The sequence below is a fragment of the Argentina silus genome (assembly GCF_951799395.1).
Source record: "Argentina silus genome assembly, chromosome: 14".
In the NCBI taxonomy this organism is placed as follows: Eukaryota; Metazoa; Chordata; class Actinopteri; order Argentiniformes; family Argentinidae; genus Argentina; species Argentina silus.
In genome coordinates this window covers 5,869,687-5,892,873 of record NC_139668.1, presented here as the reverse complement: position 1 = coordinate 5,892,873, position 23,187 = coordinate 5,869,687, and the positions used below count along the sequence as shown (strand labels likewise).

The 23,187-nt window shown below is 44.3% G+C and overlaps 2 protein-coding genes across 4 annotated transcripts; one reads left to right on the top strand and one right to left on the bottom strand.

Annotated features, from left to right (window-relative positions):
* Positions 1-847: 847 nt before the first annotated feature.
* LOC310815301 (uncharacterized protein) lies at positions 848-7,164 on the top strand (the record flags this gene model as incomplete). Its single annotated transcript, XM_083685035.1, has 6 exons — positions 848-887; positions 1,458-1,515; positions 2,499-2,792; positions 3,507-3,569; positions 4,076-4,101; positions 7,024-7,164. The coding sequence occupies exons 1-6, from the start codon at positions 876-878 to the stop codon at positions 7,162-7,164; spliced, it is 594 nt and encodes a 197-aa protein (XP_083541161.1). The 5' UTR covers positions 848-875.
* A 7,015-nt stretch (positions 7,165-14,179) lies between these two features.
* Positions 14,180-22,887, bottom strand: LOC310814910 (uncharacterized protein). Of its 3 annotated transcripts, none has more exons than XM_083684471.1 (12): positions 22,465-22,887; positions 21,144-21,197; positions 20,989-21,066; positions 20,555-20,691; positions 20,258-20,377; positions 20,084-20,141; positions 18,909-19,256; positions 18,664-18,803; positions 18,253-18,369; positions 17,973-18,030; positions 16,863-16,946; positions 14,180-16,766 (listed from the first exon to the last, which is right to left on the bottom strand). In XM_083684471.1, the coding sequence occupies exons 2-12, from the start codon at positions 21,166-21,168 to the stop codon at positions 14,791-14,793; spliced, it is 3,141 nt and encodes a 1,046-aa protein (XP_083540597.1). In that variant the 5' UTR covers positions 21,169-21,197; positions 22,465-22,887; the 3' UTR covers positions 14,180-14,790. The 3 variants fall into 3 exon arrangements, with proteins under 3 accessions (XP_083540597.1, XP_083540599.1, XP_083540598.1); XM_083684473.1 differs by having other exon boundaries at positions 22,492-22,887; XM_083684472.1 differs by having other exon boundaries at positions 22,539-22,887.
* Positions 22,888-23,187: the final 300 nt, after the last annotated feature.

Sequence of the window (23,187 nt, the reverse complement as noted above, 5' to 3'; positions counted from 1 at the left end):
CAACAGTTCCGAGGTATTTTTTCGCAACTTTGTTCAGCAGTGGAAATGTGGCTTCATTTTTTTTCCACCAAATCAAAGGGTCCTCACTCCTTGGGATCAGCTTTTCCTCCATGTATCTTCTCATTTCAATATATGCATCTGTGTTTGCTGTGCGTTTGCTCTGACAAGCCTCAACCCGACTGTCAAACTCCCGCCATAATCCCTTGGATGATGAACACTCAGCAGGTGACCCTTGTGTCACTTGTGTCACAGTTGATGCAGTCGCAGCGGCTTCATGTCTGGTTGACTGTGTTTCAGCGCAGGCCAGGGCTTGCATCTCTGTGATGATCCTTGATTTAATCATTTCCACAGTTGCAGAATCACAGAACACAATGTTTCTGAAGCGAATGTCCAAAAAGGTGCTGGCTGCAAGAGTGTGGTTGTGCTCAATGTTTTGGAACCGTCGCCTGCACTTATCGATTGGTGAAAAATAACACCACACCACGCTTCGTTTTTTGTCTGCCATATCTTTTTTTTTCCTCCGGCTCTCGCATTCGTGCTGAGCGGGCTCTGGCTGTGTCGTTGTCGGCTGTCGCACGTTGACGCTCATTCGCTCGTCTCCTGTCACGTGACATGGGCCAGCTCAATACGCCGCCAGTACAGGCCTACAGGGGTGTCCCGGCACATAGTACTTTAAGTAAGGAATCAAAACAGCTGAAAGTGATGCATACACCCCCAATTATTTTTTTTTAGTTTATATCGATATTTTTTTAGGGAAATCGATTCCAAATGAGTAGTGCGTGAGCATCGATCTATCGATACCACAGGATCGATACGCCCATCCCTACTGGTAAGATCATCAGGCACCCCAGCCACGCAGTTTTGTCTCTGCTGCCATGTGGCAAAAGGTATGTGGTTGAAAAAGAAAATGTATGCAGTAAAGAGAATAAGAAGCACTCCAGGCTTACATTTACATTTTTGATATTTAGCAGACGCCTTTATCCAAAGCGACTTACAACAAATACATTTGTTTAAGCAAGTGAATCATCTATCCATCAGTCATTATAAGATAAAGTAATCAATGCTCCGAGCAGGGGACATAGGCAGTCACAACGCTAGAAGAAGGAAAATTTGCTTTTAAACAGGAGAGAAACTTGTACAGGGGGTAGTGGGGGTGAAGAGGTCTTTAGGAGGGACTAATGTGTCGTCAGGAGGTTAAGATGTAGCCTGAAGAGATGGGTCTTAAATCTACGGCGGGAGATTGGTAGTGACTCAGCAGTCATGACAGCAGTGAAAAGCCGTGACCAAGTAGTGCGGAGTAGTAGGTAAAGTACCCTGATTCAGAGGTACCTCTTGGGTTTAGTTTTCATTACCAGTGATGAAACCACCAATGACGTGATGATGAAAGTGAAAATGAAAGCAATAAAGGAGACTCATTTAGCAGATGCTTTTATCCAAATCTCTGTTCTATTCAACAGGGTTTCGTCATGGTGAGTGCGATGCTGATGATTTCACTGATCAATGTATCTCTTACAGGTAAGTGTGTTTTATGAGTTACAGTTGAAGTCGGAAGTTTACATATACCTTAGCCAAATACATTTAAATTCCCTGTCTTAGGCCAGTTAGGGTCACTACTTTATTTTAAGAATGTGAAATGTCAGAATAATAGTATAGAGAATTATTTATTTCAGCTTTTATTTCTTTCATCACATTCCCAGTGGGTCAGAAGTTTACATACACGTAGTTAGTTATTTGGTAGCATTGCCTTTAAATTGCTTAACTTGGGTCAAACATTTTGGGTAGCCTTCCCAAGTTTCCCACAATAAGTTGGTGGAGTTTTGGCCCATTCCTCCTGACAGAACTTGTGTAATTGACTCAGGATTGTAGGCCTCCTTGCTCACACACGCTTTTTCAGTTCTGCCAACAAATTTTCTATAGGATTGAGGTCAGGGCTTTGTGATGGCCACTCCAATACCGTGACTTTGTGGTCCTTAAGCCATTTTGCCACAACTTTTTCAAGTATGCTTGTGGTCATTGTCCATTTGGAAGACCCATTTGCGACCAAGCTTTAACTTCCTGGCTGATGTCTTGTGATTTTGCTTCAATATATCCACGTAATTTTCCTTCCTCATGATGCCATCTATTTTGTGAAGTGCACCAGTCCCTCCTGCAGCAAAGCACCCCCGTAACATGATGCTGCCACCCCCGTGCTTCACGGTTGGGATGGTGTTAAACTTCTGACCCACTGGAATTGTGATATAGCGTATTATAAGTGAAATAATCTGTCTGTAAACAATTGTTGGAAAAATTACTTGTGTCATGCACAAAGTAGATGTCCTAACCGACTATAGTTTGTTAACATGAAATCTGTGGAGTGGTTAAAAAATGAGTTTTAATGACTTCAACCGAAGTGTATGTAAACGTCCGACTTCAACTGTGCATGAAGAACAAAATGACAGTTATTAGATTGATATTAGATTCGATCAGATTGGATAAATAATATGATGCTTTTTGGATAGTTGGAGCTTCTGCCATCCAATGGAATGCTACAGTGGGCAAGGAGGGCCGGCTAAACTGCGACTATCGTGGTGAGAATGCTGACATCATCATCTGGCGCCACAACGACAGCCAGATCGCCTACTGGAGCACGAGTGAGACAGGGATGGACAAACAGCGCTACAGGTTATCAGAGCCAAGAGGGACCCTGACCATTAACCGTGTCACCAGAGAGGATGCCGGCAGTTATACCTGTGTGGTGTACGACACACACCACAAGACCTCCACAAAGGTGGAGGGAGAGCTGCAGCTGAAAGGTGAGGCTGCGTCTCAATACTCTAACGATGCTCCTCTCCTAGTCTTATTACCTTCAACCTGACCTGATGGGAAAGAGTTAGACTAGAGAAAATAAATCACCAGTGGTGGCAATGCAAGTAATCAGCATGCCATTGCGGTTGAAGGAAAGCTTTGAAACATACGCTTTCTATGTGAATCGTGCGTTTAGTGCATTTTAGTCTTCTTTATTTTATAGCAATTGGCTAAGTTAAGTATTTTTTTTTATAGTTGGGCATTTTAGAAGAATTTGCATGTGATCTGCACTTCTGTGAGTCATAGGAGGAACTTCAGTTGCATTGTTCAGAGGGTTTTCCTCCATCCACGTTTATTGTTTCTCACCTGAAAGTGCCTGATTCACAAGGAAAAGAACACTGGGGATTTTTTGGATAGACTTCCATAAATAGTGGTGTTTTTGCAACATAGTCTCCAACTGAATACGTTCTCGAGGATCGTTTCTGCAGACCAAGGGAATACGGTTTGTGTGCACGTATTACTGGCTATACCAGCGTTTGACCTCCTGTTTTGTCAAAAACTAAAGATACGTTGTGTAAGAGTTGCGTGAATTACGACTTGCGTGGCGGTTAGGCAGTATTAGGCATTAACTTTGAGTGGTTAAGGTTAGGCATTAGAATATGCCATCCTGATGTTGATTTAAAAACTATACGCGTATTAAAGTGTCTCCATTGTTGATGCAGATGAAGGACTGACAGCAAGAAATAGCAGTCACTCCAGCAGCGCTGAGAAGTTCTCCCTCACTGGTAAGAATCCACAGTATCTGCTTAGACCATCACAGTACAATGGTAGACAGATTTATTTTACTAGGAGCAAAACAGAGCATTTCCTCCAGATCCTTTTTACCTTCTACTACAGTATGAGGCTTTTTAACATGAACACTTTTTTTAAATAAATGTTTTATTTGTTGATGATGTGCTGCGTTTAGTGTCTGTGTGTTCTTTGTTGTGTACTTATTGGTGCTGTATGTATTGGCTGGTGCAATCAATTTCCCCTTTGGGTATTAATAAAGTAATGTTTTATGTCATCTTATCGCCAGTAGATTACTCTTTGAATTCATGAATTCATTCAACTCTACTTATTTGTCCAATTTATGCTTAATTGGAAATAATTTTTAGGCCTCCATTTTACATGAGCACTAGGTCTTTTTAAATGGAGGGATATAATAATAAATAAAAATAATATTTTGAGACACTTCTTTTTGCGACTGATCTTTTTAATTTCCTGATCCTGTTGTACTCTTTACCCCCAGCTCTCCTCATGGGCATCCTCCTCATGGTCACACTTCATCAAGGCTGTTCTCCCTGCTGATCACCAGCCCCTCACTCTATCTCTCACCGACGTGTGTGCGGCACTGAGCAGGACTAATGCACGCAAGGCTGCTGGTCCTGATGGCATCCCCGGACGCGTCCTGAGGGCCTGTGCTGTGCAGCTGACTGAGGTTTGGACTGACATATTCAACCTGTCCCTAGCCCAAGCAGCTGTCCCCGCGTGCTTCAAAACCACCTCCATCGTGCCGGTGCCAAAACACTCCACTGCAACGAGCCTAAATGACTTCCGCCCAGTTGCACTCACGCCCATCATCATGAAGTGCTTCGAGAGGCTGGTCTTAGCTCAACTCAAGACCTGTTTACCACCCACACTAGACCCCTTCCAATTCGCCTACCGGCAGAACAGGAGTACAGAGGATGCCATCTCAACGGCACTTCACTCCGCCCTGTCCCACCTCGACAATAGCAACACTTATGTGAGAATGCTGTCCATTGACTTCAGTTCAGCTTTCAACACCATCATCCCCTCCAAACTGATCTACAAACTCAGTCAACTGGGCATCAACTCCTCCCTCTGCAACTGGATTCTGGACTTCCTAAACAACAGGTCGCAGTCTGTTAGGCTACACAACCACACCTCCTCAACTCTCACCCTGAAAACCGGCGTTCCACAAGGCTGTGTGCTGAGCCCCCTCCTTTACTCCCTCTTCACCTACGACTGCACACCTGTACATGGCTCAAACACCATTGTTAAGTTTGCAGACGACACAACGGTGATTGGTCTCATCAGCAACAACGATGAGTCGGCCTACAGGGAGGAGGTCCAGCACCTAACAGTGTGGTGCAACGACAACAACCTGGCTCTCAACACCAGGAAGACCAAAGAGCTCATTGTGGACTTCAGGAAGTCAAAAGCTGGCGCACACACCCCCATCCTCATCAATGGGACTGAGGTGGAGCGAGTCACCAGCTTCAAGTTTCTGGGTGTCCACATCTCTGAGGATCTCTCCTGGACCCTCGACACCTCCACCCTGATTAAGAAGGCTCACCGGCGTCTCTTCTTCCTGAGGAGACTAAAGAAGGTCCATCTGTCTCCTCAGATCCTGGTGAACTTCTACCGCTGCACCATCGAGAGCATCCTCACCAACTGTGTCACAGTATGGTATGGCAACTGCTCTGCCTCTGACCGGAAAGCACTGCAGAGGGTGGTGAAGTGCTGCGTTGGGCAGTTTAGTTCCTCACTCCCCTTCATTGAGGCTGTCCAGGGCAAACAATGCTTGCGTAAGGCACGCAGCATCGTCAAGGACATTTCTCACCCCAATCATAGACTGTTCACCCCACTCCCCTCCGGGAGGCGCTACAGGTCTCTCCGCACCCGAACCAGCAGGTTCAGAGGTAGCTTCTTCCCTGCGGCTGTCACCCTACTGAACTCCAATTCTGCACCTAGGTGACAACCTAGCAACCCCTGCACAATTGCACTACTCTTACAGTATTCCTATAAACTGTACATACTGTATCCTCACTTGTACACACTGCTCTTACTCCATACCACTGCTCTTCTGTACATATCTGTCTATACTGTTCATAATCTGTCTATACTGTTCATAATGCACAGATGCTTATATTTTTCTTTTAATACTACTGTTAATACACTGCACATATCTGTACATACCTGTTTATACTGTTCATACGGCATTCCATATTTATTCTGCTATTTACTCTAATGTTACTGTTAATACATATATACTACTAGACTGCATTGCCTATACAGCTCATATGCTGTTTACACTGTTCATACTGCATCCTATTTATTCTGCTTATAATGCTACTACTAATTCAGATACTGCTTACACTGCACTACTTATACTATACTGCTCATATACTGCACTACCTGTATATACTGTTCTCACTGCACTTTTCTGCTTTTTTGTACTTCTGGTTAGACGCTAACTGCATTTCGTTGTCTCTGTACTTGTACTCTGCACAATGACAATAAAGTTTAATCTAATCTAATCTAATAGAGATCAACTCCAGGCACCTGTGTGTGTGTGTTTGTGTGTTTGTTTCCCATTCAAAACCATGGGGTTGTAGGGACACTGGATACACACCATCACAATACACTACCTGTACATTATACATTGCCTGAGGGGATATCAATGGGTTGCATATAGTACACACAGTACGACACATTTAGCATTGTAGCATGCTACAACCTCAATGCGCTGCATACAGTACACACAGTAATAAACATTTAGCATTGTAGCATGCTACGACCTCAATGTGCAGCATACAGTACACACAGTAATAAACATTTAGCATTGTAGCATGCTACTACCTCAATGAGCTGCATACAGTACACACAGTAATAAACATTTAGCATTGTACTACCTCAATATCCTGCATCCTTTGAAATGATCAATTCTACTATGGTAACAACTCAAGGATGCAATCAAAACAAAATAGAAACCATGAAAAAATAAAATTGGTTTGTGTTGTGAAATTTCAGTGTTGTGAATAAATAGGGGATTGTGTCAGAAAAGCAGGTATTGCTGGTCGATTAGGAGAAATTATATCACTGATTTCTCCTTAAACCCTGAACACACAGTTAGAAAGTAGGACCACTACTGTAATTCCACTCACAACTGCTGCGATACTGCCATCTAGTGTTACATGCGAGAATGTGAGACAAACAAGCTGAATAAATACTAAGGTCAAACAGGTGAGTAGAGGTAGAGGAGTACACCTGTATTATACCTGCTCAAGCTCCTTTCCATTCCAAATGGACACATCCCCTTCCCTTGCTCCCTCCTATCGTGTGAGCACTCCAGTAACGTTTTGATTACATTTCTGCGAGTGAACCCTACGTGAGCATAGTGGACTGAGTGAGGGATGGCCCGAACAGAATTCCCCTTTCCCTTGTTTACAACAGAATGGAATGACCCTGCTGTTGGCCGCCATCTTCCATCTGGGTAAAACAGGGATTCTCCCCTCGTGTGAAGGGAAGGGAGTGCTGCTCAGTCTGACTGCTCACCTGGTAGAATCCTGCTCCATCTCCTCACACTGGAACTGAAGGACCCTGCACGACTCTGGGATGAAAACATCATTATTATTATAATTAAATCATCATTACCATTAAAACATTATCGTCATGATCACTCAAACATTATCGTCATCATCACTAAAACATTATCATCATTATCATTAAAACATGATTGTATGATTGTATCATTACACCACTACCGAACCACATAGCATCTGATATCCACATCTAATGATGAAGAAACATGACAGCTGATATCGTCAAACATATGCAGACTGATTTTGATCAAGACAGACCCTCTCTGTCTTTGTGGATTTCCTCCAGCTGGTAAGCTTCCACCTGCACTGTGATAAAGACATAACAAATGGTGTCAATTTTGCAGAACTCAATCATTCGGAGAAGAACATCACTTCAGTTTGCTCTATTCTCTGGCCAGTTCCAATACTACCAATTTGCATCCTAACCCCCCCCCCCCCTTCCTGGAAGTAATCACTGATTTAACAGATGGATAGGTGTGAGCAAAGGTTCCATTACAGAGCGTTCACCTATCCAGTCATGTCAGATCAGTGATTGCACCTCAGGGAAGGATGCATCTGGAGAGTATTGGAACAGAGTCCTAGCCATCTTCTCTTGCTTTCTTACAAGTGTCCAGCTCTGTCTGCAGTGAGTCTTTGAGCAACTGGGCCTCCTTCACGTCCTCCTCCAGCACCCTCTTTCCTGAGAACACACACACACACACACACACACACACACACACACACACACACACACACACACACACACACACACACACACACACACACACACACACACACACACACACACACACACACAGTTTTACTTGTGTTGGTTATATGAGTCCTTAGCATCAAAACAGATATGAAGCCAAACATTAATCAGTCAGGGGTGACAAATTCTTCCATGTCACACCCCTCCGCACCCTCCACTGGCTCCCGGTAACAGCTCCTGCTAATAACATATATTAAAAAATAAAATAATAATAATTAGCCTACTGGCATTACGACTGCCAATGGCCCCTGGTGTGAGCATTGATTACTTTGTCTTATGATGACTGTTGGATAGATGATTCACTTACTTAAACAAATGTATTGTAAGTCGCTTTGGATAAAGGCGTCTGCTAAATGCCATAAATGTAAAAATGTAAATGAGTAACAGAGGTTTGGGTTACCGTACCTTGTTGCAGCTTTCTTAGTTTAATCATTAGCTGGTCAACTTTAGGTTCGACGTTGCCATCTGCAAGAAAAACCAGTCAACTCTGTAACTAGCCAATACAGTATGACTCCATTTAATTTATCGTAGCCAGCAGCTACAACATATTTTTGTGCAAATACAAACCTACCTACCTCCACTCATCGAAGGTCTTATGATATCCTCAATGTTGAAAGATGAACCTGTAAACAAATTTAAAAAAATCACAATAAACTGTAACCTGCAAACTTGCTAGCTAATTAATGTTTGCTAACTACAGCTAGGTCAGATAGATTCAGCTCGCTAGTTACTTAGTCAAATGTCAAACTCAGTCATGACTAACCAAGAGATATGCTCATGTTTTTAGTTTTGTGTTATGCCCTGAGGTGAGGCAGTAAACAACACAGTCATATCACTCAGGGTGAGACGACGGAGATGATTGAGTTTAACGGACTTTTTCTTTTGCTTCGAACGTTTATGATCAGCGCGAGTGTCTAACAGTTCAGTCAATTTTCCTCCTTGTATTTTCTTGACTAGTCACCAGTGACCTTCTATGATCCTATTTTCATATGATTAAGTGTGATTATTTTATATTCTCTTGAATTCGCTTTCATGTCATGTTTTCTTTCTCTTTTATGTATCTTATTTTATCTGGCTCTGACAGTCCCTCGCATGGGAGGCAACCACGGAACAGGTCTATGTTATTTTAGAACATTTGGCAGCATCTTCCTCTAGTGCTGGGGTACTCGATTACAATTTGTGAAGGTCCAGTCACAAAATGTCCTAGCAGTGGAGAGAGAGTCAGCAGCTCCTTGGTGTCCACATCACCGAGGACTTAACGTGGTCACACCACACCCACGCTATGATCAAGACGGCGAGTCAGCACCTGTTTTTCCTCAGGAGGCTGAGGAAATTCAGTATGGACCCCCAGATCCTTACAAACCTTTACAGATGCACCAGAGAGTATCCTGGCGGGCTGTATATCACCGCCTAAAAAAACTAAAGGCTTTTATTTTAAGACAATTATGTACTTTTTAAGCTTTCGCGGGCCACGTAAAATGACGCGGGACTTGAGTTTGACACACGTGAGCAAGAGGAAGGCTGGTAAGATCATCAGGCACCTGTCTCTCAGGCATTTGTCTCTGCTGCCATGTGGTTGAAAAAGGTATGTGGTTGAAAAAGAAAATGTATGCAGTAAAGAGAATAAGAAGCACTCCAGGCTTACATTTACATTTTTGATATTTAGCAGACGCCTTTATCCAAAGCGACTTACAACAAATACATTTGTTTAAGCAAGTGAATCATCTATCCATCAGTCATTATAAGATAAAGTAATCAATGCTCCGAGCAGGGGACATAGGCAGTCACAATGCTAGAAGAAGGAAAAATTGCTTTTAAACAGGAGAGAAACTTGTACAGGGGGTAGTGGGGGTGAAGAGGTCTTTAGGAGGGACGAATGTGTCTTCAGGAGGTTAAGATGTAGCCTGAAGAGATGGGTCTTCAATCTACGGCGGGAGATCGGTAGTGACTCAGCAGTCATGACAGCAGTGAAAAGCCGTGACCAAGTAGTGCAGAGTAGTAGGTAAAGTACCCTGAGTCTGAGGTACATCCCGTGTTTAACTAACCACCCCCCCCCCCCCCCCCCCCCCAAAAAAAAAAAATCCCACCTCTTGGGTTTAGTTTTCATTACCAGTGAAAATGAAAGCAATAAAGAGACTCATTTAGCAGATGCTTTTATCCAAATCTCTGTTCTATTCAACAGGGTTTCGTCATGGTGAGTGCGATGCTGATGATTTCACTGATCAATGTATATCTTACAGGTAAGTGTGTTTTATGACAGTTACAGTTGAAGTCGGAAGTTTACATATACCTTAGCCAAATACATTTAAATTCCCTGTCTTAGGCCAGTTAGGGTCACTACTTTATTTTAAGAATGTGAAATGTCAGAATAATAGTATAGAGAATTATTTATTTCAGCTTTTATTTCTTTCATCACATTCCCAGTGGGTCAGAAGTTTACATACACTTAGTTAGTAATTTGGTAGCATTGCCTTTAAATTGCTTAACTTGGGTCAAACATTTTGGGTAGCCTTCCCAAGTTTCCCACAATAAGTTGGTGGAGTTTTGGCCCATTCCTCCTGACAGAACTTGTGTAACTGACTCAGGATTGTAGGCCTCCTTGCTCACACACGCTTTTTCAGTTCTGCCAACAAATTTTCTATAGGATTGAGGTCAGGGCTTTGTGATGGCCACTCCAATACCGTGACTTTGTGGTCCTTAAGCCATTTTGCCACAACTTTTTCAAGTATGCTTGTGGTCATTGTCCATTTGGAAGACCCATTTGCGACCAAGCTTTAACTTCCTGGCTGATGTCTTGTGATTTTGCTTCAATATATCCACGTAATTTTCCTTCCTCATGATGCCATCTATTTTGTGAAGTGCACCAGTCCCTCCTGCAGCAAAGCACCCCCGTAACATGATGCTGCCACCCCCGTGCTTCACGGTTGGGATGGTGTTAAACTTCTGACCCACTGGAATTGTGATATAGCGTATTATAAGTGAAATAATCTGTCTGTAAACAATTGTTGGAAAAATTACTTGTGTCATGCACAAAGTAGATGTCCTAACCGACTATAGTTTGTTAACATGAAATCTGTGGAGTGGTTAAAAAATGAGTTTTAATGACTTCAACCGAAGTGTATGTAAACGTCCGACTTCAACTGTGCATGAAGAACAAAATGACAGTTATTAGATTGATATTAGATTCGATCAGATTGGATAAATAATATGATGCTTTTTTGGATAGTTGGAGCTTCTGCCATCCAATGGAATGCTACAGTGGGCATGGAGGGCCGGCTAAACTGCGACTATCGTGGTGAGAATGCTGACATCATCATCTGGCGCCACAACGACAGCCAGATCGCCTACTGGAGCACGAGTGAGACAGCGATGGACAAACGCTACAGGTTATCAGAGCCAAGAGGGACCCTGACCATTAACCGTGTCACCAGAGAGGATGCTGGCAGTTATACCTGTGTGGTGTACGACACACACCACAAGACCTCCACAAAGGTGGAGGGAGAGCTGCAGCTGAAAGGTGAGGCTGCGTCTCAATACTCTAACGATACTCCTCTCCTTGTCTTATTACCTTCAACCTGACCTGATGGGAAAGAGTTACACTCGAGAAAATTACGACTTGCGTGGCGGTTAGGCAGTATTAGGCATTAACTTTGAGTAGTTAAGGTTAGGCATTAGAATATGCCATACTGATGTTGATTTAAAAACTATACATGTATTAAAGTGTCTCCATTGTTGATGCAGATGAAGGACTGACAGCAAGGAATAGCAGTCACTCCAGCAGCGCTGAGAAGTTCTCCCTCACTGGTAAGAATCCACAGTATCTGCTTAGACAGTACATTATCACAGTACAATGGTAGACAGATTTATTTTACTAGGAACAAAACAGAGCATTTCCTCTGATTCGTTTTACCTTCTACTACAGTATGAGGCTTTTTAACATGAACACTTTTTTTAAATATTTTTTTTATTCGTTGATGATGTGCTGCGTTTAGTGTCTGTGTGTTCTTTGTTGTGTACTTATTGGTGCTGTATGTATTGGCTGGTGCAATCAATTTCCCCTTTGGGTATTAATAAAGTAATGTTTTATGTCATCTTATCGCCAGTAGATTACTCTTTGAATTCATGAATTCATTCAACTCTACTTATTTGTCCAATTTATGCTTAATTGGAAATCATTTTTAGGCCTCCATTTTACATGAGCACTAGGTCTTTTTAAATGGAGGGATAAAATAAGTTAAATAAACTAAATAAAAATAATATTTTGAGACACTTCTTTTTGCGACTGATCTTTTTAATTTCCTGATCCTGTTGTACTCTTTACCCCCAGCTCTTCTCATGGGCATCCTCCTCAAGGTCACACTTCAGCTGTGATGTAACTGTCAAGCATAATCTACTGTGCTGCTTAGGGTTTGTTCTGAAGTTAGACTGTGAATGATAACAATTTCTTTCATGTATCAAGATAAGAGAGGTTAAAATAGGACTGTTAATGTATTGTACACTGTTTGCTGCTACTCATGTACACTGTTTGCTGCTACTCATGTACACTGCTACTTATGTATCATCTGGCAACTACTGTATTCAACATTTAAACTCTGGAATTGCCCAAATATACCTAACAAGTTTCTGTTACTAAGAATAAAAGAAGAGTATCAGCATCATTGTTATGTTAATAAGCCTGGTCACCTACTGTATCAGACCACTCTTAAGAGAATGTGTTTGAAAACTCCTTTCCTTGTTTCTTGCTTCCATTGTCAGGAATCCTGTCTTCATACTGTTTCAATATTGACCCATGTATGGAATATGGACCCTTGTAATGTCTTCATTCACTTCGGTCCAGAGTCTGTTATTGAATACTCCACAGATTCAGTCCATCAGAGCTCCTGGGTCAACAATACAGTAGGGTGTGGCTGACCAACCTCCCAAGTAGGTATTTAGCTGATACTGATTTAGTTCATCCTTCAGTGCTAGTTTTAATCTACTGTAAATGGTCTAAATATAGCCTGCTGGTCCCCTACCAAATAGTTTAAGAGTTGGAGAAAGAGCGCATAGAAACATTGAAGTGGACTGAAAGGAAAACTGTAAGTGAGGCACTCAAAGTGTGGCAGTGACACTTGTCCATAGTGGAAAACAAGTAAACAATACCAAACTGTAAACAAAGACAACATTCTCTCCTGCCATGCTACAGTACATGGTCTTCTCTCTTAACACAGGAGACTGGAATCGGACCGACTGCACAGAAACTTGGTCTCTGTGGACCCCTGTGTGTGCTGGTTTGGTTTAGATATTACGTTTATCAATAAATCTAATTTATTAGACTAGATTAAGCAGCGATGGATGGACCTTGTACTATCTGGCTAGGGTTTTATTACAGAAGGGATTGAGAGTTTGGAGTAGGGCAAGAACATACTGTAGGGGGTGCTTGAGGAGTAAGTTTGGGAAATGTTGGGACAAGGTGTTAGAAGTGGAGAGGTGGTTCTCACTCCTTAGGTTGGGTGAACAACAAAAAACCTGAATGGACTACAGCTCGGCTTAGGCGATTCTGACAAGCAACTCAAAACTCTTTCTTTACCTGTCCTTCCAGTAACACTTTAACCAAAGCGATAGTCAAAGGAGGACACAACCTCACATTCACACAAATTTAACAATTACTCTTGAGGCTCAAGAACACAAAATGATACTCTCTGGTGTGAATATCCTTCACCGTGCTGTATCTGACATTGGACATCATACACTGAAGAAAGACAAGCTTTATGCATTTGCATGAATTGCTATAGGGGCAGTTTTCAATTAACATTTTCAATAACTAATAATCAATAGCTAAGCATGCTTGTTTTCAAATTGGTCTCAGCTACCATCTCTAACAACCTAGTAGTGAACACACAGATCAATAGTGTTCAGATAACCGACGAAACACTGCGTAACCGCGGTAATGACTGAAGTACTGCATTCACATCTCTTTCCCTTCTAAACAAGACCAGGGCTTTAAACTGCCCAGACATTTAGAAATGAAACACATAACAGGTCATTGGAGAAATACTATTCAGATTACTGGGGTTCAGCGAAATATGATGATTGGATGAAACCAGTAAACAAGGCACAACTGAACACGTTTGTGTTCCCTTTAACAAATACGAAATACCCTTTAACGAATACGAAATACCCTTTAACAAATACGTTGTTTATACAACACAACGGTCTCTTAGTGGCCATCAGACACAAGTCACACTGTGGATGAAACAAAATAAAGCAGTCCAGAAAGACTTAAAAACATCATTTTAATTGATTCATCATATGTAACCACTCATACAGTTTCGTCCACAGTCAGGAGGATGAAGTTTACAGACCACACTGATGAAGTGTCTCAAACTCCCTTTGGGGAATAATATACATGGACAAAGTCCTTCCATCTATGTCAGGTCCAACAATATTCAGGGTTCTGCTACCCTAGTCAGACACTATGATAACGACTCCATCCTGACCCTTATTACCCACACAAACAGGCAGCAAACTGAAAACAAACTTGGCTTCACTTCACTACTGTATAAATGACTGCACATTCAAAAAAAAAAACATGTTGTTTTCTGAGCAGAACATGGAAACTGTGGTTTCGTGCGGGCAAGGAAATCATCTGAATTTCAAAAAACCCAAACTAAATTGGTCCCTGTGACGCAGCCAAATAAGGTCATATTGGCAGGCAGGGAAATCACCTGAATTTCCACAAAAAAAACAACTAAATTGGCACAAAAACAAATAGCAGGATCCAGTGTATAAAACAAACATAAAACAACTGATTCCAGTGTATAAAATAAAGCAACATACTTAAGTCAGTTTCCAACGGCGTCAACAACCAGCTTGTCTGAGGCAGAATTAGAATAACCTGTGGATGATTTGAGGTTGGATGGGCCGAGGTGGTGGCGGTGGTGGTCCAGGAGCAGCCCAGAGGCTGAGGGCAGGAGAGTGGCCCCAGATGGGAGCCCTGCGTTGGGCAGGGCTAGGGCTGGGGTGGGGCGCCAGGTAGACAGCAGGGCCTGGATATAAAGGCCAGGAAGGGGGGGTCCCTAACACTCCAGACACCATCACACATTGGGGGCTCCTGAGAGTATGTGCCCCCCCAATATCTCTTTGGTAGGGACCAGATTGGGGTCTGAACCCCTTGGTCTCAGATGAGGCAGGGTACAGGTGGTGGTGAGATCTGTACCCTCCAGGGTAAGGGTTGTGATGAGGCTGGCGCGGGTCAGGGTTGGTTCTGAACTCGTCCGAGACAGTGTGATAGGGGTCAGAGTTCATTCTGTGGTCCTCTGGGAAGGGTGCGTAGGGGTTAAGGGTTTGTCTCTCGTAACCTTGCGACCCTGGTCTGTCAGGGTCAGGCGTCAACTGTTCTCCATAGCTCCACGTCTCTCGGTATTCCGCCTCGTAGAACTGCCCTCTGGGCTCCGCAGCTATGCCACCCACGTGAACACTTATGTCACTTCTGTGAACGCCTGCATGGTCACTGTGGCGGGCTGTGCCGTGTCTAGGAAGCCCTATGGTGTCCCCATGAGGGCTTATGAAGGCCTGTGGCGGGTAGCGTTGTGGAGGCTGGTGTTCGTCATACTGCTGGTGGTGGGTGAAGTCATATCTCTCATCTCTCCCTCTCCCCTCCGGCTCTCCCTCCCCCATCTTCACCTCCATGACAAGCCCTGCGCCTCTCTGAAGAATCGAGCTATACTGCTCTTCCTCAGTGTATGGCGCATCAGCTGACCTCTGTCCCGTACGATACCGACCAGTATACCACCTGTCAGTTGACCCCTGTCCTGCGGGGTACAGACTGTCAGTAACCCTCTCCTCCTGTCCCCCAGCCGACAAACTGACAATTACTCCCTCTGGTGGCTCATCCTGGAGCGGAGTGTTGGTCAGTCTCTCCTCCTCTTCCTCATATGGTCTGTGTACCGTCTGTGATATGGTCTGTTGACGGTCTGTGAAAAGCCTCTGTTCGCACTGACTGTCAGTGATCATTATGAAGTCAGTCTCACAGGCTGGACCTGTGTTAGTACTGTTGTCCACTCTCCTAGGGGGCAGACCTGGGTCAGTGGTGTTGTCCACACTCCTCAAGTACTGACAGTCAGTGATGCTCCCCTCCTCTCCCAGATGCTGTCTGTCATTGAGTCTGGTTTCCTCTTCAGTAGAGAGCCAATCCCGAGAAGCATGTGTGTGTCTAGATGTGTGTGTGTTTCGGGCAGTGTGTGTGTATCTGGCAGTGTGTGTGTTTCTTGCAGTGTGTGTGTTTCTGGCAGTGTGTGTGTTTCTGGATGTGCGTTTGTTTCTGGTAGTGTGTGTGTCTCCTGCTGTGTGTGTGTTTTTGGCAGTGTGTGCGCGTCTGTCAATGTGTGTGCATCCTGCTGTGTGTGTGTTTTTGGCAGTGTGTGTCTTTTTGGTAGTGTGTGAGTGTCCTGCTGTGTGTGTGTGTACTCCTGTGTGTGTCTCCACAGGCCCACTGAAGAAAGGTGGGGCAGGGACAGAGTCCATCTCTGAATCCAAGGGCTGGCATTGGGGTGAGGCAGAGGGGCTGAGGGGTGAGGCAAGGACGCTGAGGGGCGAGCCATCTGTAGGTGAGGGGGAGGGGTCGCGGCTAAAGGAGGTCCTCTTCATCAGAAGTGGGCCGTCAATCAGGGACAGGCTTACCTTGAAGACCGGCTCACAGCGAATCACCTTTGCTGGAACATCCTCCAACTCCGCCAATGACCTCCGACGTACTGTGTGCTCAGGAGGCGTTGGGGAGAGGGAGGGGTCACGCTGCTGTGACAACTCAGATGCATGGCGCTTCTGAGCCAAACTTTGATCACTGAGAGCACCGCTACACACCTCTGAGAGAGAGAGAGAGAGAGATTTAGTTTGGTATTGTTGACTCTCTGCATGATGACTGGTCGCTCATTTGATTGACATCTGTCAGGTCCACTCACCTGTGGGTGTTTGGTTTCCTCCCTCCCGTACCTCTACGCTTGGCTCCTCCTCCTTACTGGCACCACACTTCAACATATCTATACCTGAGTGAGAGAGAGTCAGACAGAGCACAAGAAAGAGACGAACCAATCACAGGGTCAAAAAGACAGGAGGGGAAGACAAGATGGGGCCAGAGATTTAAGATAAAGAAAAAGACATTCAAATAGAGAGGGGGAAGCAGGGCGAGAGAAAAATACTCCAATGGAAGTATTTGCTCAGTTTGTAATGACAACCTGATCCACACAGTGTGTAATTGATTCCTATGCAAATCAGAGACTATAAAAACAAAGATATTCATTCCAAAATTACATGAACTATTATCCTTGCATTAAGATGGCCTCAATTCAACTTAGAGTAATTTGTTTATATTTTTGCATTTTAGCCAATTTTAAGAGTGTCAAAGGTTCAGAATACTTATGTACATGAGGTATTTCTGTATTTCAATTTGAATAAATTTACTGAAATGTCTAAAAACCTGTTTTCACTTTGGTATTGTGTGGATTGACGGCAAATTACTTTAATTGAATCCATTTTAAATTGAGACTACAACACAACAAAATGTGGAAAAAGTGAATACTTTCCGAAGGCACTGTGTGTGTGTGCGTGTGTATGTTTTATATATATATATATATATATACATACATACATACACACACATTTTTTTTAATTTAGCAAGGAAAAGCCCATTGAGACAGTCTACTCTGCAAGCTAGACCCTGGCCAAGAAAGCAGCAGCAGACAATACAACTTGACCTCTGACCCCCCACACAGTACTTCCACTCCCTCCCCTGGGCTTACGATACACCACTGGTAACCCCTCACACAAGAGGAGAGAAGGAGATGGCGAGGAAACAGGACGAGAGAGACGGTTGTACATACCACTGGTATAGTTCTCAACAGAGAGACATACAGAGAGTGGAGGGGGGGGGGGGGGGGGGGGGGAAATGGAGAGAAAGAAAGATGGAGAGAGACACAGAGATTGACAGACAGACTGTTGTACAAGTATACCACTGGTAACTGTTCTTAGAGAGAGAAAGACACACACACACACAGAGCAGCCGTTGTACTTACACCACTGGTAACTGTTCACAGCCATTTGGCTACAGAGGGACGCCGCTAATCTCATCACCTAGGAAACGTGAGATGAGCTGAACATGAGATCGAGGACGGATGACAGCGGAGAGACGGAGGTCGCTTGGAGGAGTGTCTCTCCCTGAGGAGAGTGAGTTTGACTGGGAAACTCAGTCAGCCCCCCCCACCGGACACAAAATATAAATCACAGGACAGCAGGTGTGTGTGTGTGTGTGTGTGTGTGTGTGTGTGTGTGTGTGTGTGTGTGTTCGACTGGTACCTGTACTTGTCCCCTGCCCACGTCTTTCTCGAGTTTTGTGGCTGCGGATTGGAGGAGGAGACTGGCACCACTGAGCCCCGTCTCCATTCCCTCCAAACGCCCGGGATGCTCCTTTATCTGCGCGCACACACACACACACACGCTAAATGAATCACCAATTTGACTGAATGACGGCACTGACTAGTCAGGGACATGAAAATCCATGTGGATTCCTTGTCCCTTCTCCCTAGGCATGTGTCCTAAGGGCTGGACAACTCTAAGCAGTAAACTGTGTAGAGGAAGGCCCCCCCCCCCCTCCCCCTCTGATGGGCTGGTGGAGTCTTCGCTACACAATACCCATCTCATCCACTGTACACGTTTGTAGGAGGACATTTTGAATTGGCACGGTGTAGACCAGAAGATTCAACTGACCATGTAGTTGAAGTGGTGGAAGGGGCTGGTCAGGTGCTCTACGATGTCATCATAAGTGGCCTTCATACAGCAGGATTGACACAGGAAGCAGGAGTCAGGGCCTTCCTCTTCACTCTGACACTCTACTACGCACGCCAGACCTGACACACACACACACACACACACACACACGGCCCTGTTCAACTGACCCGCAGTCAAGACAGTTCTGTGAGGTCCCCCCACCCCACACACACACACACACTCACCAATCAGGGGCTTGGTCCCTGTGTAACCATGGAGAAAACCCTCGTTACTCCATGATTGGACAGTGGCGCTCTGTAATTCTAGCGAGGCACTCTCTGATTGGGTGGGGGAGTTTTGAGAGACAGCAGCAGGATTCTGTGATAGGATGGTGCAACTGTCAAACTGAACAATGGACTTCTGCGATTGGACAGTGGCCTTCTTCGGTTGGACGGTGCGCTTCTGTGACTGTATAACGGTCCTCTTTGATTCGATGGTGAGATATTCAGACTGGACAGGTAACTCAGACTCTGATTGGCTCTGGGGCTCTCCCTGGTCCAGCCCACATCTGATGGCCTGCAGAAGACTCAGGGCTAGAGAGGGGGAAAGAGAGGGGAGAGAGGTGTGATAGAGCCATTTTATGAGAGTACTGCTGAATTGCTTGTAACAAGGCTCAGTTGGTAGAGCTTTGCACTAACAACGCTTAGGTTGTGGGTTCGATTCCCGCTGGGACCATATATACTGAAAAATGTATGCACTCACTGCAATGTAAGTCGCTTTGGATAAAAGCGTCAGCTAAAATGGCATATATATTTACTGAGTATTGTTGCTAGGTGTTAAAGATTGAAAATAGGCTACAGGTGAAAACGGACTGTGTAAGCGTTACTGATCAAGACCAGTCCTGACTAGTTTCTTTGAAGCGCCTCGCATCTCTTCAAGGACTACATGTTCCAACCACCAACACCTGCATCTGTGTCCTGGATACGCTGTCCCCCTATAAAACAGGAAGCTGCTGAGCTGCGTCTCAGAGTTCTTTCCTGTACTCTGTATGGTATAACTCTCTGCTTGCGAGCATAACAAAACAAATATTGTGTAGTAAGACCCTTGTCTCTTAGTCTCACCCGTTCCTGAATACATAATTGGACCACCATGGTGAATCATTTCCACGACAGGAGTTACAGAGAACAAGGGAAGGGGCATAAGAAAGGGGGTTGGAGAGGTAAGAAGAGGGAAAAGGGAAGAAGAGAGGTGGGGGAAAAAGAGATGAGAGAAAAGGAGCATGTGAGAGAGCGAGAGAGTGGAAGGAGGAAGGGGGGAGCGAGAGGAGAGGTGGGACAGGATAGAGGAGAGAGTGAGAGGGGCAGGATGGGTAGAAACAGATGAATGAGGAGAAGAGAGGGGGGGAAAAAAGAAGGCTGACCGTGGGTCTCACTGTGTGCAGTCATCTCCTCATAAAGGGCAGCTTCCAACTCCAGCACCTAACAGAAGGACAGGAGAGATGAGACAACCGTGTGTGTGTGCACATGTACACATAGACGCACCTCTTCAAAAGAATATACACACCACACACACACCTCTTCAAAATAACACACACCTGTATGTCCCCGGTGCCCTCTCTCTTCTCCAGTATCTGAGCCATCTCTAACAGAGGCCTGGCCAGCTGAGCCAGGTCAGCATTCTTCCACTCTGCTACAAAGTGAGGGTGACAGGCTTTCTGCCCAACCACCCCACAGGAGAGACAGAGGTAGGACAGATAAGAACAATGTGTCAATGTGTGTGTGTGTGTTTCAACTGTACTAGAGATCAGAGACATGAACACAAAGAGCATGCTTAGATCATGTACATTGACATGTTACGTGTGTCTGTCCAAGCACACCTCACACACACTTACAATGTAGTTGTATCTGTGGAGACCGCCCATGATGTGGCTCCGCACGTCAGCCTTACTGAGCCGACACAAACACACCTCACACAGGTACACCGCCTCCCCGGCGACCTCCGTCACACACTCCGTCACATAGCTCAGACCTGCAACACACACACACACACACACACACACACACACACACACGTGAATATCACTCACAGCTAACACACACACACTTTTTCTCTTGCTTGACCTCTATACATACAGTACGGCAACCAGTGTGCACACAGCTGAAGAGGGAGGGCCGACAGGGGCTTTGCTTCTGATGACACACGTCCAGAGACACACACACACACACACCACAACTTCACCAAGCATTATAAATAAAGCCTACAGATCAAACACACACACACACACACACACACACACGATCAGGAAGGAAAGGAGATCTTCGTCACCAATGATGGGCTGCAGTCTGTTCTTGTTGTTTAGATACACTCTCATGGAATGGGACAGCAAGCTTTGGCCACACACCCCTACAACACAGAGAACACAGGAGTGGATGAAAAATATGTATTCAATGAGTGGAGGACCAAAAGAATGAATAACTCACCTTTGCGTGCTCCTTCAGGCTGCATGGTGAAAGACTTCAGGGGTTACCACCTGCCTGTAAGGAGGTGGAGGAGGAAGAGGAAGACAGAGAGAATGAGTCAATTTGTCTCATGACCATTATGAGCTTGGCTATCATTATGATTATAGAATGAGACCTGGTTAACCTGCATGTAGCTACTAAGGCAGGAAAGAAAAAACTAGGCCTACATATAAAAATAAATTCACCACTTCCTATGAAAGAAACAGGTACACATCATGATTTTGATGATGCTTTCTCTTCTCAGTCATACACATCCACCGTAGATTGTATGAAGCTGTCTGTCTGTCTCTCGAAGGCTTGTGGTTTAACCACAAGGTGGCGGTACTACACCAGTAAATGCAGTAGCTTTCGCAAAGATCCTATCACCCAACTATCTTCTCCGACTGCCTGATAGTTGGCAGAAAATTGCATTTACAAAACAAGATCAGCACTAGATGAGAACAAAACTTGGCTATTGTGAAAAGTTGGTCATTATCTGCAACAGCACCACAACAAAGCAGATTTCCTTAAACCCTAATCGATTAAGCAAGCTGATGAAAAAGTCTCCCATCACCGTCCCGTTCGTTAACATTGTTTCCACAAGCCATAAAGGCAAACGTGAGTGCTGGACTTTTGACCCAATCAGGGCAACAGCAAGGTCACTGTCGTGTCGGTTGTATTCAAATCCGCTCCGTCAACAAATAATAGCTGTAAAAAAAAAAAACACGTCAATAACATTGATTCTTGGTTTCATCCTCGCTAACTTGTCCTAAATGTCTTAAATTATATGGCTGATCCTTATTGTAAAATAAGCGAGGAATATTGAGCTAATTACCACACCTGTATAACTACCGGGGGGAACGAAGTGACAGTCAAAACGAAACTGTTGGTGGTTGTGTAAAAAAAAAAGTTTTTTTGTCAAAGAAAGTTAAATGAGCGCAGGTCCAGATAAAAATGCTGGGATACAATGTTTTGCTAGACAAGTTAACTCACGTTTTAGCTAAACACACAAATTAATGTAGGCTCATCAAATCAACACCAACTACAATCTGTGCGAGAGACAGACCCATATGTTGAAAATAAACAATATCCGATATAATTGCGCTTATAACAACTTCGGCTAAGGAAGCAGGCAAGCTAGCAACATTCGGAGATTAAAAACCGAACAAATATCTAACTACCTACCCACACGACGATGTCTATTTCATCTGTCTGGCTTCAAATGAATTGTCAAAAGAACTTTAATCACGCAGCTGTTGTAACCAATTGATTTGCCAACAAAAGTGAATCACCCCCCAACCACCGACGCAGTCAAGGCGAGGGAACCCACACAAGCCCAGCGTCTGGAAGGGTGATGAATGTGTCGCCGAATACTACCTGTCCTCGGATATGGTCCTTCGATCTTCAAAAGGAGTCGATGTCCACGTCCTCCTTCGAGAGAGGGATATGCGCTACTGGTGGAACATGTACCATCAATGATGCAACAGTTCTGTATCACACAGTTCACAACCCTAAACCTGTGAAGGCTACTGTACCTTTTTTGACTATTGTTAGTAGTCAAGTCTATTCTAATCAATGAATCCGTCATTTAAAACAACCAGCTATTGCAGGGCAATAAGGTATGATGGACTGCATGAAGGCTAAATGGTTTCCTCATTTCAGTTATTTCTCTGGCAGATAAAATCTTTCAAATTGATCACTGCCAGTAAAACTTGCACTTCTGCTGAGGTTATATCCTGATTGTGAGGAGTCCCCTGGTAAAAAAAACAAACAAAGAAAGCAGCTCCTCCCTCGCCACCAGCTTCACAATTTTGGGTCCAGCCCATGCCCTACGGCCCCTGGAGATAGACAGGCTCACTGCAATGCATGGAATGGAATAAAAAATGGTATCAAACACCATTCCTGATCCCATGCATTACAATGAGCCCGTCCTACAATGTCTTACCTCCACCAGCCTCCCCTGGTGTGTATTACACACACAGTTCATCTCCTGTCCTGAGGTCAAAATAGTTGATTAGGATTGGAT

Bases quoted from the DNA above. Each gene is read 5' to 3' on its own strand.
- LOC310814910 (XM_083684471.1), bottom strand. From the start codon at position 21,168: ATGCAGCCTGAAGGAGCACGCAAAG. The intron at 20,692-20,988 runs GTGACGAAGATC...TGTGTGTTGCAG, and splicing joins CAGACTGCAGCCCATCATTG to GTCTGAGCTATGTGACGGAG. The intron at 16,947-17,972 runs GTAAGTACAACG...TCTCTCACTCAG, and splicing joins TGTGAACAGTTACCAGTGGT to GTATAGATATGTTGAAGTGT.